The sequence below is a fragment of the Procambarus clarkii genome, chromosome 72, assembly GCF_040958095.1.
Source record: "Procambarus clarkii isolate CNS0578487 chromosome 72, FALCON_Pclarkii_2.0, whole genome shotgun sequence".
NCBI classification, from domain to species: domain Eukaryota; kingdom Metazoa; phylum Arthropoda; class Malacostraca; order Decapoda; family Cambaridae; genus Procambarus; species Procambarus clarkii.
This window is the reverse complement of record NC_091221.1, coordinates 9,254,994-9,272,074: the sequence shown is the minus strand read 5'-3', so window position 1 is coordinate 9,272,074 and position 17,081 is coordinate 9,254,994. Positions and strand designations below refer to the sequence as shown.

The 17,081-nt window shown below is 36.6% G+C and overlaps 1 protein-coding gene and 1 long non-coding RNA gene across 12 annotated transcripts in view; one reads left to right on the top strand and one right to left on the bottom strand.

Annotated features, from left to right (window-relative positions):
* LOC138356386 (uncharacterized) overlaps positions 1 to 2,927 on the bottom strand; it is a 182,564-nt gene extending 179,637 nt beyond the window's left edge. The window contains exon 1 of the long non-coding RNA XR_011224432.1: positions 2,659 to 2,927. This is a non-coding gene — a long non-coding RNA (uncharacterized lncRNA). The remainder of the gene's footprint in view (positions 1 to 2,658) is intronic.
* pyd (zonula occludens-like protein polychaetoid) overlaps positions 1 to 17,081 on the top strand; it is a 371,558-nt gene that overhangs the window by 288,489 nt on the left and 65,988 nt on the right. For all 11 annotated transcript variants that reach the window (XM_045767502.2, XM_045767500.2, XM_045767508.2 and 8 more), the window contains 4 exons: positions 13,004 to 13,154; positions 14,458 to 14,609; positions 15,874 to 15,982; positions 16,889 to 17,071. In XM_045767502.2, the coding sequence (XP_045623458.1) occupies positions 13,004 to 13,154; positions 14,458 to 14,609; positions 15,874 to 15,982; positions 16,889 to 17,071 (595 nt within the window). The remainder of the gene's footprint in view (positions 1 to 13,003; positions 13,155 to 14,457; positions 14,610 to 15,873; positions 15,983 to 16,888; positions 17,072 to 17,081) is intronic.

Genomic DNA, 17,081 nt, shown 5'->3' with positions numbered 1-17,081 from the left:
AGGAGAGGGGGAACAAGTTCCTGAAGATTGCATACACCAACATAGATGGAGTGAGATCGAAGATACTGGAGTTAAGTGATGTAATACAGCTGCAGACACCAGACATTGTTGCACTCACGGAGACAAAACTTGAAGATGTAATTTTAAATGAGGTCATATTCCCAAGGGGCTACTCAATTTGGAGACGGGACAGAAAAATTAGGAAAGGCGGTGGCGTTGCTGTGCTGGTAAAAGAACACCTAAAGGTGAAGGAAATAATGACTGCCAATCCACAAGAAGTTGACATAATAGCACTAGAGATCTGCTATGAGGATGATAAACTAATGATGATAAATGCATATAGTCCACCGCCAAGCAGCACATGGTCAAAGGAGGAGCTAGATAGTAAACGTGAAGGTCTTATAACAATAATGAGAGAGATTATAGCGAGAGCGGATAACGATAGATCACGACTGTTGATAGTCGGTGACTTCAACTTGAAATCCATAGACTGGGAAGCATATGAAGCTAAAACAGAAGATTTTTGGACCTGTAAATTTGTAGACCTCATCTTGGAAACATTCTTGTATCAACATGTTAAACAAGCTACGAGGATGAGGGAAGGGGACGTTCCCTCCATGCTAGATTTGATATTTACCAGGAAGGAGGAAGAGGTATTTGACATTCAGTACCTTCCTCCCTTGGGTAAAAGTGACCATGTCTTTTTGGGAATAAAGTATGCAATGCGTTATAAGCTGGAAGAAAATAAGGAGGTTGAAGCAGTTGAAAAACCAGACTTCAGGAGAGGACATTATGGTGACCTTAGAAATTTTTTTAGTGAGTATAATTGGACAGACTTGATGCTAGGCAAGGAAGTGAATGAGATGTATGGCAAGTTTTGTGAAATATATGATAAAGGCACAAAAAAATTTATACCAAAACAGAGATGCAGAACTAGGAAACAGGATTGGTTCAATAGAAATTGCGAGAGGGCTAGAGACCGAAAGACACAAAAATGGAATCAATACAGGAAGAGGCCGAACCCCCAAACATACCAGCGATACAAAGATGCGAGAAACAACTACACGGCAGTGAGGAGAGAGGCAGAAAGAAATTTTGAAAAAGGGATTGCGGACAAATGTAAAACAGAACCAGGTCTATTCTATAAATTCATAAACAACAAATTGCAGGTAAAGGATAATATTCAGAGGTTGAAAATGGGAAATAGATTCACGGAAGATGAAAAGGAAATGTGTGAAACACTAAACGAAAAGTTCCAAAGTGTGTTTGTACAAAATGAAATCTTTAGGGAACCAGATACAATAGGAATTCCAGAGAACAACATAGAACACATAGAGGTGTCTAGAGACGAAGTGGAAAAAATGCTCAAGGAGCTCGGTAAGAACAAAGCAGCTGGCCCAGATGGCGTTTCACCATGGGTTCTGAGAGAATGTGCATCTGAGCTCAGCATTCCACTTCACCTGATCTTTCAGGCATCCCTGTGTACAGGAATCGTAGCAGACGGGTGGAAACAGGCTAACATAGTTCCAATCTACAAAAGTGGCAGCAGGGAAGACCCCCTCAATTATAGACCTGTATCATTGACAAGTGTAATAGTGAAAGTATTGGAAAAACTAATCAAAACTAAATGGGTAGAACACCTAGAGAGAAATGATATAATATCAGACAGACAGTATGGTTTTCGATCTGGAAGATCCTGTGTATCGAATTTACTCAGTTTCTATGATCGAGCCACAGAGATATTACAGGAAAGAGATGGTTGGATTGACTGCATCTATCTGGACCTAAAAAAGGCTTTCGACAGAGTTCCACATAAGAGGTTGTTCTGGAAACTGGAAAATATTGGAGGGGTGACAGGTAAGCTTCTATCATGGATGAAAAATTTTCTGACTGATAGAAAAATGAGGGCAGTAATCAGAGGCAATGTATCAGAATGGAGAAATGTCACAAGTGGAGTACCACAGGGTTCAGTTCTTGCACCAGTGATGTTTATTGTGTACATAAATGATCTACCAGTTGGTATACAGAATTATATGAACATGTTTGCTGATGATGCTAAGATAATAGGAAGGATAAGAAATTTAGATGACTGTCATGCCCTTCAAGAAGACCTGGACAAAATAAGTATATGGAGCACCACTTGGCAAATGGAATTTAATGTTAATAAATGTCATGTTATGGAATGTGGAATAGGAGAACATAGACCCCACACAACCTATATATTATGTGAGAAATCTTTAAAGAATTCTGATAAAGAAAGAGATCTAGGAGTGGTTCTAGATAGAAAACTATCACCTGAGGACCACATAAAGAATATTGTGCAAGGAGCCTATGCTATGCTTTCTAACTTCAGAATTGCATTTAAATACATGGATGGCGATATACTAAAGAAATTGTTCATGACTTTTGTTAGGCCAAAGCTAGAATATGCAGCTGTTGTGTGGTGCCCATATCTTAAGAAGCACATCAACAAACTGGAAAAGGTGCAAAGACATGCTACTAAGTGGCTCCCAGAACTGAAGGGCAAGAGCTACGAGGAGAGGTTAGAAGCATTAAATATGCCAAAACTAGAAGACAGAAGAAAAAGAGGTGATATGATCACTACATACAAAATAGTTACAGGAATTGATAAAATCGACAGGGAAGACTTCCTGAGACCTGGAATTTCAAGAACAAGAGGTCATAGATTTAAACTAGCTAAACACAGATGCCGAAGAAATATAAGAAAATTCACCTTCGCAAATAGAGTGGTAGACGGTTGGAACAAGTTAAGTGAGAAGGTGGTGGAGGCCAAGACCGTCAGTAGTTTCAAAGCGTTATATGACAAAGAGTGCTGGGAAGACGGGACACCACGAGCGTAGCTCTCATCCTGTAACTACACTTAGGTAATTACACTTAGGTAATTACACACACACGTCTAAATACAAAGGAGAAATACTTAAGAAATTACTCTATTCACAACGTTTGTGAGACAAGATAGGTAGACTGATATTGGAGTAAGCATCAACTGTATGGTGTACTAGCCTAATTGTGCTTGCAGGGGTTGAGCTATGTCTCTTTGGTCCTGTCACTTGACTGTCAATCAACTGAATCTGTATCTAAAAAAGCACATCTACAAAATAGAAAATGTGCAGACATGCTACCAAATGGCTTTTAGAACTAATAAAAGAGACAGGAAATATAATTACAGTACCATTTACAAAATCACAATAGGAATACACAAATTCACAAGGAGGATTTTTTTTTTAACTTGTAATGTCTAGAACAAATGGACAGACTCAAACTTTAAAATACCATAGGAGTCAAAATGACCGTTCTTGTTTGTGGAAAAAAAAAAAAAGTGTGGATCGTTGGATCAATTCAAATTAGGTGATGGATCCCAATATCATTAGTAGTTTCAATGGGTCATAATAAACACAGTTGCAGGGACAGTTCAACAATAAAATGCTTTACATCTTGTGTATTACAATGTATATAGTACACCAAAACTGTAAAATCATTCATTCCACACCTAAAGGACAGGCAAGGTTAACGAGACTGATTCGTCATCGATGACTGGAAAGCTAATCTGGGAAAACCACACCAACCTCATCAACCAGGCTATGATTCGCACGTCAGGCTGCGAGCAGCCACGTCCAACAGCCTGGTTGACCAGTCCAGCAACCAGGAGGCCTGGTCGACGACCGTGCCTCGGGGATGCTAAGCCCCAAAAGCACCTCAAGGTAACCGAGGAGAGGTGAACTAATCAGTTTGGGATAAGGAATAGTAGGAAAAGACAAGCCCAAATCTAATTTCCTTTTCAGATTTCTAGAGGGAACTGAATTTTAAAATACAATGAAGAATATTTAAAAACTATAATCTGTATAACTGTACTGTTGACAGATGAAAATGATTAATGCATCAGCTTTCAATTAGCAACATATGAAGACAATGGATTCTGTAAAGTAAATTAAAATAAACCTCTATTTGTCTTGGGGTCCTGTGGAACCCAGGTTTAGAACCAACTAATGTACTAGCAACTTCCCAGGATGCAGCCTACAACAGTTGGCTGGCCAGTCAAGCCTGGCCGCAGACCAGGCTTAAGGAGAAGAAGAACTCCCAGAACCCCATCAAGCAGGTATCCAACAGTTGCATGTCTCTTGGCTACCTATTTACTGTTAGGTGAACAGAGGCTTCATGTGAAAGGAAACATGCCCACAGATCCAAGGTTGTAAACTGAAAATGTAGATCATTACACTATAGGACCTAATTGTTACAACAATATGTATGTCAAGGGTGATATAAAGAACCTTCAGTTAAAAACCTGTCTTAAGCTTTGCTGTGAAAATGATTTAAGAAAATGCTAAACATTACAATTACTCTATCTACAAAATCTGGAGCAACAACTTCCTAAAAAGCAAATTGTTTAATTTCATAATAAACAAATTCTGCATATAAAATCTGGAATAACTTGGGTAGTGGATAATGAGAGGATGGTGGATGACAAAACTTTAGGAAACTTTAAACGTTATACTACATGACGTTACAGATGTAACATTACGAGCATAACTTTCATCCTGTGATTACACACAGGCATTACTTACACTTGGTAGTTACACATACATACCACAAAATATTTTGTTACCTTATCCTGGATCCAATATAGAAGTAATTAATGGTAGTGTTTTTGTTCGTTATTAACTATTCTTATTGTGGTTACTTTTTTTTTTTTGCCTTGTTTGTGGACAATATCTTTTTGAGGATTCCTTCTTCAGACTGACTGAAACCTTGAAATGTTGAACTTTAGTGTTAAAGCTTTGCATTACAACCAAACAACTGTTGTAGTGTTATTTCAGTTGGGGCCGGCCTACCAAGTCCCCTTTTTTTTTTTTTTTTTGGGATGCTTTCCATTAAGTTCTCTTTTGGCTTCTCAGGATTTAATTTCCAAAGTCGGTTTTATTTGATCAGGATGGAGTGGGAAGTAGACGGAGTCTTCTTTCTTGTGGATATGTGATATTATGCACCTCAGGTAGACCTTTTTACATCCAAACAAAATCTCAAGCTACACAGAAATCACACTAACGTGATGCATCACGTTAGTGTGTAATGATGTAAGGGCGAAGAGGGAGAACAGCTTATTGACAAAACTTCCCCTGCACTCGAGCTGTGTAAAACCCTGGTTTGTGCCTCGGAAAGGCTACGGGATCCAGTAAGTTCAGTAGAACTTCGGTTTCAACTCTTAACCCTGTCGTAGCTCAGTCGATTAAGGCAGTGTCTGGGATGCTCCCCGACGCAGGTTCGAATCCTCGTCACGGCCCTTATGGATTTGTTCATTTGATGCATCACGTTAGTGGGATTTCTGTGTGTAATGAGGTACATCTTACTTTGGATCTTGTTTATCCATCCTCAAGTACATCATACATTCTGTTCTGATGCAGCCTCATTATCTGCAGGCTCCCAAGACAGACTTGGGATATGTCTCTTACTAAATTCCCTTATCGTGATGCCCTGCACTATAAGGCCTGTATCTCTTGGCAGCTTCATAGGTTGGTCAAGTTGAACCAGCCACAGGTATATCCTTTAGAGTATGACTGTCAGAAATTTGTCACTCCTATGGCATTTTTATGGTCATTGGCCTTGTTAATGTTCTGCTCTGCCAGTTGAGCTTTTGGCCATTCAGTCACACGTTCACTACTCATTACCTTACTAGGATTTCAGACTGTGGTACCAATATGTCGTACTCTAATAGCTTTCATCCAGGTGATCAGCTACACTTTTGTTGGATCTGGTGGGCCTAGTGATGACTTCATGGTCTCCATCATTAGTACTTCCTGTCCTGCAGCTCTGAGAACTTCAGTCTACAAAACTCATAGTTTTCCCAGTCATGTTCTAATACGCTTGTGGCTTCTTTATCAAGCTTGCCTTTTAAGGGTCAATCAAGTGTAATAGCTTAAAAAAAAATCTGGTTTTTAAGTAAATTCAAAAAACTAGTTTCTGAGCAAGACACTCCGATGCTTCCATTTCCTACCCCGAGTCCCTGATTTCTCTGTATAAAGAGTTTTCTTTTAGTCCGTCAGAATATGATGGTGCTCAAGGTAGGGAAATCGATATAATTTAGGTTGAAGGTCGAGCGCATAGGTACTTCCTGTCTGTGAAACTGAGGTCTTGTGTTACATATCCTGTGCCATACTTATGTGCTTCTGTATCATCCAGAGGATGGTAGCAATGAACAGATTCCTTTCACCAATGCCTTATTCTTAAAATTATATAGACTAAAACAGTATATATTATTTATTTAAGCAAGAAAATTATGTTGCAACATTGCCAAAATTTGACCTTTGCTCGTGTTGTATCAGCCATTTTGTAACCGGTATCTTCACCCTTTTAAAGTTGCTCAATTTTCCATTTAGTTTTGCATTGATAAGGTTATTAATTTGGTAGTTTTGTCAAATAAGTTCCATTTGGAGTACTTTACTAATACAGTTATATTTTATTATTCTCATAAGTGTTTCCACACCATTAAAGTATGTGTGGCATGTACTTGCTTGGAATTCTTTCCCACTCACTAATGTAATTAATCCAGCTCATTATTATTTTATTTTGAATGCTAAGAATTTATTATTGTTTCATACATTTGGCGAACTTTGGAAATTGCTTGAACGAGTTTGGTATGTTTTGGCTCAGTTTTGTAAATGCACTGAAGAAATATTTTACACTTTAATTCTTTGCTTTCCTTGCAACTACATTTTTCCTGTCAACTCTTGATAGTTCTTACTTGGGGTTCTTTCAGTACTAAAACACAAATCATGGTAAGTATAATTAATGAATAGAACATTATTTGTCAAGCCAGTAGATCACATCCCACTATTTTCTGTCCGGTGTTGCAATTAACAGTAAGTCTTATTACAGTACATAGAATTGTTTAGTGTGCATAGCTAGTTTACACATGCTCCTAGGGGGTCACGGTGTGCTCTAAAATGTGCCAAATGTTTTGAAGGAGGAGAAGTATATGGGAGAAGTTAAGATATTGCTGTTAAATATTTAAGGCTTGTCTTTATGCTTCATCTGTCAATATAGTGTGGTATTCCGATTGGTTTCGTTTGGTGTTGGGCTTAATTCCTATCAACTGCAGGAGCGTTATTAAGGCCACCACAATAACTTGCTGATCAATCCAGCGGTATACCTTAGTTCTGAACATAGTCCTGAACTAATGTAAACTCTTCAATGTGTATATATCAAGAAATGGGGTACACCTCTGTGTGTGTGTCCCTTCCATACAATTTCAGTGCCGCTGTATTTTCTTGTGTGCTGTCCCTTAATGATTCTTTAACCAGTCTTACTTGGTTCTGTGCATAAGTATATGCTGGTGCATACTAGCCAACATTTCATTCTTCAACTAAGATAGAACTAAGAAATATTTATAAATTCTCACCGCAGCATTATTCAGAATTAGACAACAGTAGTCAAATATAGTTAAAGAGGAACAAAGTTTTCTTGTTTAGTACAAGTCAACTTTAATTATGACAAGTGAATAGCAATATACCGATTTTCTTTCTGATTTATGATATTTCTGTATCTGTTTTAAAAAGGTAAATTAAGACTTGTTTGTATCTACGTAACTTCATCAACCGCGATGTAATTGCGAGCTAATATTCCAAATTAAAGTATTTGAAAATTTATTGTATTCTCAAGGTTGAACCAATAGTTTGTAAAATTAATATACCCAGTTTCCTTCAAATGCACTTGAATATCGACTGTTTTTAAGTGACTTTAGAGAATCTTTCTTGGACATGCAGATGTGTGGTATGTTGTTTTACATCTACAAAATTCTTATCATTAATAATAAAATTAGCTTACTGATAATAGTATCGTATTTTGCTTTCTTTCATTAGACTGTTGACTGTATAGTGTAAAACTTTTACTTAAGTATTCTGGCCAACTGATGGATTTATGTTGTTGCAGTGTACATGTTTATTGTATTTGATTGTGCAGGACCCACTAATGATAATTCCTTCACTCAGCAAACAATGCCTCTCACTGGTTCAGAGAAGGTGTATGAAGCCTTCGTCCTGTATATAAACAATAATAATTTCACTAAACTTTACTCGTGTATTTGATGTTTACAGAACTAATACAATTCATAGCACTCTTAAGTTCTAGAATAGAGGGATGTTAGGCTAATATTTATTCTTTCAATTCTTTAATTAAAGAATATTTCCAGTTATACTTTGCAAGCATGGCATCAGCAACATTTGAAAATGCTGGGTTTAACCCTTAAATTGCTAGACTAATTAAAAGTCCTACATTGTGGTATGCATGAAAAAAAAGTGGTCAGTCACATACGGTGATTTGAGTACAGGAGGTAAATCACATAACAATTTAAACCATTTAGGGGCTAAAGGCATGCATACACACACACACACACACACACACACACACACACACACACACACACACTTGGGGGTTGATATCACGCCAGACCTGTCTCCTGCAGCACATATCAAGCGGATAACATCAGCAGCATATGCCAGGCTGGCCAACATACGAACGGCATTCAGAAACTTGTGTAAAGAATCATTCAGAACTTTGTATACCACATATGTCAGGCCAATCCTGGAGTATGCAGCCCCAGCATGGAGTCCATATCTAGTCAAGGATAAGACTAAACTGGAAAAGGTTCAAAGGTTTGCCACCAGACTAGTACCCGAGCTGAGAGGTATGAGCTACGAGGAGAGACTACGGGAATTAAACCTCACTTCGCTGGAAGACAGAAGAGTTAGGGGGGACATGATCACCACATTCAAGATTCTGAAGGGGATTGATAGGGTAGATAAAGACAGTCTATTTAACACAAGGGGCACACGTACTAGGGGACACAGGTGGAAACTGAGTGCCCAAATGAGCCACAGAGATATTAGAAAGAACTTTTTTAGTGTCAGAGTGGTTGACAAATGGAATGCATTAGGAAGTGATGTGGTGGAGGCTGACTCCATACACAGTTTCAAGTGTAGATATGACAGAGCCCGATAGGCTCAGGAATCTGTACACCTGTTGATTGACGGTTGAGAGGCGGGACCAAAGAGCCAGAGCTCAACCCCCGCAAACACAACTAGGTGAGTACACACACACACACACACAATTACACGCATTTGTGAAGGAGATTGACATTATTAATTCCAGTTTTATTGCTGAAGTTGCTTAAACTGGTAACACCTAGAAGTGGCAACTTTGGCCAAAGTGACATTTTTGTACGTGATGGCTGTTTTGGTAGCTGACAATTTGCTTTTGTTTTTTAAATTAATGTAAAGCTTAGTAACATGGTGGTTGTTGACTTATTAAAGAGCATTGATTTGAGATCCAATACTCAAGTTTCAGTATGCTAGCCCATATTTTGCTGCAGACATTGGCCATTTGAGCCAGGGAATTTTTTCAATATCTTACAGGTTTTAAACAAGGAAAATGCAGTACTGTATATTTAAAGGCTATTAAATATTTTGGAATGCAGTCTAGCATTATAAATTAATTGCTTTTATGGTTAACATTATCTTTGAAAAATACCCAAGTCCACAAATTATGATTTTTTTAATAGTACTGTATAGGAATCAAAGCAAACTCAAAATCCTATAAGTCATAAGGTGTTGGTGAAAATGTACAGTTTAAAATTGTTTTCCATTCATTTTGTTTTAATTTTTTTTTAGATTTATAACTTTTTACTGTACTCTTCAAGTACAGTATTGTGAATTTAAAATACATGCAAACCCTTCACACTTAAAGATTAAGTTCCAATGACCTAATCTTTGGGTCATGTGTTTAAGGTTTAAACCATCTTTTATTTTTTTTTTTATTTACAAGATTTGTTTATGGGAAAAGTGCTTTTAATAAACCTTTTAATTAAATTTGTCACAACTTAAAAAGTGGTGGCGATGTGTGTAGTTTTAAGTTATTAACGAAAATTAGCTCGCCTACTCAACTTTTTTTTTTTTTGTCCCCACTTTCCTGCTACCTTAATATATCCTTTTCATAAACTACTTTGCCAATTTATGGCCCTACTGAACATGTTCTGCACTTCTACTTCACAAATGATTAATGCACTCATTACCTCTTCCATTCTTTAAGTATGTGGTGCTACGATATGACAGTGACACGAGGGACAGGTGGTCAAATATAGCTTAGTCGCATTTGTTAATATAGTCTTATGTGTAAGAGGTGATACAAAAAATACAAAAAAATTAAAATCCTGTAGAAAACACATTTTGAGTCTGTTGCATATTTGCACCGACACATGGAATTTTTGTATTAATGTGCATATGAAATGTGTCTTGTGCAAGCTGTGAAAGTATTAACTGCTTTCTAAATAATTAGAGATTGCATTATACATGTCTTGAAGTTTTGTACACTAACTGTTCTTAAGATGTGCCTCTGGTAAAGGTGTGTATATAGAATAACTGCTCACACTGCATCATTGTTGACTATATTGTGGACACTGTACCGTAGAAGATGTAGGGTGGTAGATAGTCTATTATTGTAGTCGTGGCAAGGTAACCGACATGTTCACCACTGCTGCACACGGTATATCAGTTAGGCAATCTTTAATCTTATTGCCTTTACTGTCAATACAAAAGTTGTATTTGATGTCTAAACATGAATTTGTTGCAAAGTATTGTTTAAACAATTTAAAATAATAAAATATTAAGAATAAAACATTATTATTAGGATTATTTTATGGCTTTGATTTATTGTTTAACTTCACTTGCCATTTACCTTATGTGTATCCAATTACGTAAGTACTTCTATCTATATAGATGGTAGAATTGGAATAGAAAAGAAAACTACGGTAAAATTAAGACTACTAAAACGGGTATTTCTCCAAAATATCCACTAATTAATTTTTCAACTAAATGCGTTTATCTGTATATTTGTATGCTCTGAATATAGCATATAAATTGAGTGCAATTTACTTTAAATAAAGACATTTGGGAATTTCAGCTTATTTTTTTAACTTTAACTTTTTTTTAAGTCAAATTATATACATATAAAAACAAATTATAAAACTAAAAATATAAATATTTGCCGACTAGTGTTTATACAGTTTTAATAACAAAGAAAGGGGATGCCGTTCTTCGTGTCTCTTTGGGATAACGCATTTTTTGTTTCCACTTCACTGTCTTTTGGATGAAATTCCCCACAAGAGTCAAAGAAGATACCCGGGTACTTTAAATTTTTTACAGAATTAAATTTTTCTATTGGATGCAGTTTTCATTTGAAGGCTTTTTCTTCATGGAGGACAAATCGAGTCACTTTCTTGATTTTAGAATATGCTTTTAAGATGTACAGTACAGTATGTCCTTGCATACAATCATACCAAATAAATGCAAAATAACTCCTATAAAAGTACAAATGGTTATTATCGTTGATGGTAATGTGAAGACTAATTATAATAAAAGGATTAAAGTTTTTTCGTAACTCGAGTAGGGAAAAACTCAAAGCGTGCTTTTTTTATGTTTTGAAAATGGTATAACTAAGAACTTGAAAATTTCTTTTGCAAGTTAAAAACAAGGTAAACATTTAATGAATTTAACAAATTTACAAAAAAAAAAAAAGATCTTCCTACAAAACAAAATCCTTGTATTAATCACTGCAATTTCCCAAAAATCTTCAGTCTTTTCCTAAGTTGCTTCCCCATCACATGAAAGTGGGAAACAGTTATGATGAATCATTCGTATTATGCCTTGCTTTGTTGTTAAATGTTCATCTTATTGTAGCCACGATTGCACATGCTCTTATGTTGAAGAGGACAATAGGGATGATTTGACTTATGATTTACTGTATTGGACATTGCTGGTAGAAGTAGGAACGGATCCCAAAAGGGTCATGAGGATGGCAGTGGCGAGGTATATATTCCTGTTCGTGCCGATACTTGTGAAAACGCCAATTTTTTTTTTTTTGCTGATCTTGCAACTAGAATTCACGCATTCAAGCAAATTATACAAATAAAGATTTTGAAAAACTTTATATGAAATAACTTTAGTTCAAAATGATCAAACTCGCTCAAATGTTGAAGCTAATGCTGTACATTTCTTTATTTTGTATATGTAGGACATTCTGAGCAAGAAAGACGTTGCAAATCCTCGCAAGGCCAACAATGTTTGAGCAATTATGGAGTTCTTAGGAAGATAATTTGTTTCGTTTTCTGTATTTACATTAAGCTCTAGAACCCTAAATGTCATAAAAACCATGCAGGCAAATGGAAGATTTCTTTTTTTATCGGCATTGAACGATTTTATTTATAATAGTGTAACTTAAAACATTAGCCAAAATACTGTGTGTAAATTTTTAAACATGAGGAGACATCAAAAGTATTACAATACAACTTTATCACATGTGGTTCAGTTTTTATCCATGAAAACAACAAAAGTATTGCAGTGCAACCTTTACCACGCATCGTCAAAACATCATCATCGCATTACCACGAGAAGACGTCAAAATTGTTGCAGTACAACTCGACACACGTGGTCGAGTTTACGGTGATATGTCGGTTACATTGCCAAGTGCTGCTTTTAGTGTCAAGGGTAGAAGGTTGGCCTTGCCTCTCACACTGCCATATCAGAGGCCATATCTGGTGCCGGTTCTTTTGCTTTCTTATCCTCCTCCTCTAACCATGTCAGCAAACTCAAAACAAGATTTAATAGGTCAGTTAAATTTTCAGTACAAGATTGCATATAGAAATTATGCTGTTAATTGATTAGCTGCAGTTGAATTTTCTATTTGATAACTTAAAGTTTTAATTGAAAAATGATTAATCTTGTAATCAGTATTTAAAAAAATAATGGTCATTTAAGTGAAATTCATTAAATTTTCTTTATTTTAATATCAGATTAGTAATTGTGAATTAAACACACATTAAATACTCATTTAGAGTATGAAGAGTTTATTTAGGCAGTTCAAAACATCTCATCTTAATACATTACTTTCAGGAAAAGCATCATATTTTTAGAACTTGACTTATTTTTTGCCTTGTCTGTAGACCAGACCCACGTTTTGTGAGCTTCAAGAAGGAGGGGAGTGTGGGTATTCGACTCACAGGCGGCAACGAGGTGGGAATTTTCGTGACGGCAGTGCAGCCCGGGTCCCAAGCTCAGCTCCAAGGGCTTATACCAGGCGATAAAATACTGAAGGTGTGTACTAATTGTGGCAGGTGTTATTTGCCATTGGTGTTTTGCAGTGCCCTGCAATTCATGCGATTGTTGTACAGTATAGTATCCCTGTGTATATAAATATTTTATACTTTGATTTGTAATAAACAGCATGAAATTATTATTAGTGATGTAATCTTCATTAGTTATAAAGATTTATGATTGACAAACAACATGCTGTGACAACACTGTATGGTACAATAATGTTCATTTAACTTCTGAATCTAACTAGTTAATATATTCACCCATTAAAAGTATTTACATGGTCACTATTTAATCCTGCACAAATTTATATGGCAATGCAATTTTTTTTAGGGACAAATTTGGATTTCTGGACACCCAACAAATGTGACAAATGATATTCAATCATTTTATCGCCATAAATATGGGTTTACCAGGCAGGAAAATAATAGGAAATCTCAATCTAATGAAATGGTTTGAAGCTTGGGAAAGTCGGCCAAATTTCACAAGGATTCTATTGGCTAGTTTTCATTTGGAAAATAAATGTACTGTACAGGTTTTGGTTAACCCTTTCACTATAAAAAATGGGCTGAAATTGCAAAATGTGGTCTCGGATGCATTGAGATTTCAATGACCCTGATGTAGATCAGCTACCTTATATAGCCCTAGATCAACATAGAATCAGCAATGTGCTGATCCATGATTGGTCACTCAAGCCCATGCTGCCTTCGTGCCAACCAAATGGGTAGCCTCATCTCTGATCTGATCCTGATGAGGTATGGCATCCTTTGCTCTTCAACAAGAAATTTTAACATACCAAGATGAGGGTCAAACACACACACACCTTCATTCATTAGCTAAACACAGATGCCGAAGAAATATAAGAAAATTCACTTTCACAAACAGAGTGGTAGATGGTTGGAACAAGTTAGATGAGAAGGTGGAGGAGGCCAAAACCATCAGTAGTTTCAAAGCGTTATAAGACCGAGTGCTGAGAAGACGGGACACCACGAGCGTAGCTCTCATCCTGTAACTACACTTAGGTAATTACATACACACACAACCCCATGCACGCATAGTGCGGTGCAGTGATAGGCTGAAGATGGAGATTTCTAGATCATGTACTCATTACACTACCCTGTATTAAAAAATTTCAAGTATTTTTTGTACCCTCTTTTTAATCATTGCACCTTTCGTACTCTTTACCATCCTGTTCATATTGCGAGGTGTGCCTCCTGCTGGGAAATTCCTTTCTGTAACACTTGTATGATCAAACTATTTTAGTTTGCATAACTATTATAACAAGACAAATGTTCTCTACCAGGTTAACGACATGGACATGGCAGGCGTGACGAGAGAGGAGGCAGTTCTTTACCTAATGAGTCTTCAGAATCAGATCGATCTTATTGTACAGACACGTAGACATGATTATGAGTGCATCCTGAACAGCCAGAAGGGAGACCTGTTTTACATTAAGTAAGTCTAAAATGTTTGTTTAATACTAGGTGGGATAAATTGATAGGAGATAACAGTTTTTCCCCCGCAAACCTGTAGCTGCACCCTTTCACGTAGGCACAGTGTACCTGCACCCTTTCCCTCTTGTTGTTCCTAACAATGGCTTTCATTGCACTGGCCATTTTCCTTAACTTACTTTATTCGTAACGTCACTTACACAAATTTCTTTTATCCAACATTCACCTTCGGTATTTAACGCTGGAGATATGTCTAGTCGAACACCACTTCTCTATTCATCTAGAATTTATACACAATGTTCTTATATTTCTACTACCAATAAATTACACACAGTTGCATTGTTTAATTTTTCTTCTACTCATGCATACAACTTTTTAAGTGCTGCATTTTGCATGTTTCTTATTCTCTCGTATGTACCTATATAAAATTTGACATTCTTCATTTATTCAATCCTTCATCTAGTACTGTACTATCACTTGAATCAGTACAAAGGTAATAACCTTCATACACTCCTATATTTACATCAACCTCTCGCTAAACATTCCAGGCACTCCGGGATATTGACCGTATCCTCCGTGAACCCTCTTCGCTCATGTCAACACATTAGTACCTTCAAACCGTGCAAATGCTAATCACTTTTCACAGGCCTTCTCAATTCACGTCACCCAGTGTACACCCTGTGGGAGTAATAAATATAAAGTAGTAAAGGCTGGGCATTTTACAGTCATTCTTGTTAATTGCCTCACTGCAAGCATCTGATTCACAGGACTTCACTAACATGAAATCTTTGTTCATTTTTGAAAATGAATAGCCCAACCCTCACATACAAAAAAAAAAAAATTACTTTCGATTCATTCTAGATCCGTATCAAGTTGTGTGACTTGGTTATAAATTTTCAGTCATGTTTGCAACTGCATCATTTCTAAAGTTCCTTCATTTCTAAATTTCTCAGTAATTTGCTGTGCTCTTTCATTCACTATTTTTGGTACACAGTTAATCCAAAACAAATATAAATGCCCCTGTATTTCATACACTCAGTGTATGAGCTACTCTGTTACTGTTATTCAGTGCCAGGCATAGATAATCTTCATAACTGTCACAGTGCAGCTTTGCCACACATTATGGTACAGTGCTACTTTGCCACATTAAAAAAATATACAAGTATCACATGTTTGCATTTCAAATATGCAGTTTCCATGTTTATTTTTCTCACATTTTGTATGGCTTTTCACTCGAGTTTAAATTAATATGATTATTTTCTTGGCAGGACACACTTCCACTATGAGCCCAATGGGAAATCCGAGTTAAGCTTCCGTTCAGGAGACATCTTTAGAGTGGTGGATACACTACATAATGGTGTTGTGGGGGCATGGCAGGTAAGGCCAAGTGCACATGGTTTCCCATATGCAACTTATAGTAATCAATAAACAAGCTTTTTGTGATCTATATTTACTATGCGAGTTCTGATGTCACCGTTACCCATGTGCTGCTTTGTATACATTTATTGTACAATGATGATAAAGATATCGACTATACATCAAATTAGTTATCCCGATATTTTTTTTTTCCACTTTTTTATATTTAATCTTCACATATCACTTTTTTCCCCCCCATCATGTAGGAAGTATGTAGGTAGGTAGGTAATATATGACCTATGATTAATATGACTCATTTCACTTATTTGTCAGCCAAACCAGAAATAATGTCAATATTGTTAAAAACCCAACCCACACATGCATGAAATTAAATGAAATGAAAGACGTTTTGGTTCATCCTGAATCCTAGTCATGACATAGCAAGAGTAAAGGCAAGGTGAAAGGAGGGAAGGGGATAAATGAAAGCATAAACACCAAGATAACACAAGAACATAAAGGGAAACTGCAGAAGACGTTAAGACGTTACCTTAAAGCAGAAAAAAAAAAAACTTTTGAAACAAGACTAATAACCAAATATAGAGAAAGAGGAACAACAGATGTAAGGAAAATATAGAGGGCCAAATAGCCAAGACAGATGATGGAGCAATTAACTATGTACTGAGAAAGGCAAGAGACAACAACAAAGCCAGGAACAAGGGTCATGTGGGGCATGTGTGAATGAGAACCAATTCAATAAGACACAATAACTAAAAAAGCACTAGCTGTGGATAGTAAAATTAATCGGTGTTAAAAATATGGGAATTTGAAATATTTTACATGGAGGTTCCCTTAGCTTTGAGGTCTCATGAATTACTGGTAATATCTTGGCATATGCTCGGTAGTCGACTGTAAACGTCTTTCTTACAGGTTCACAGAATTGGTCGCAACAACCAAGATACCCAGAAAGGTATTATTCCTAACAAGGCTAGGGCAGAAGAACTGGCCACAGCTCAGTTTAATGCAGCAAAGAAAGAGCAGACACAGTCAGAATCACGGAGTGGGTTTTTCAAGAGACGGAGAAATTCACGAAGATCCAAGTCTCTAGGAAAGGTGAGATGTT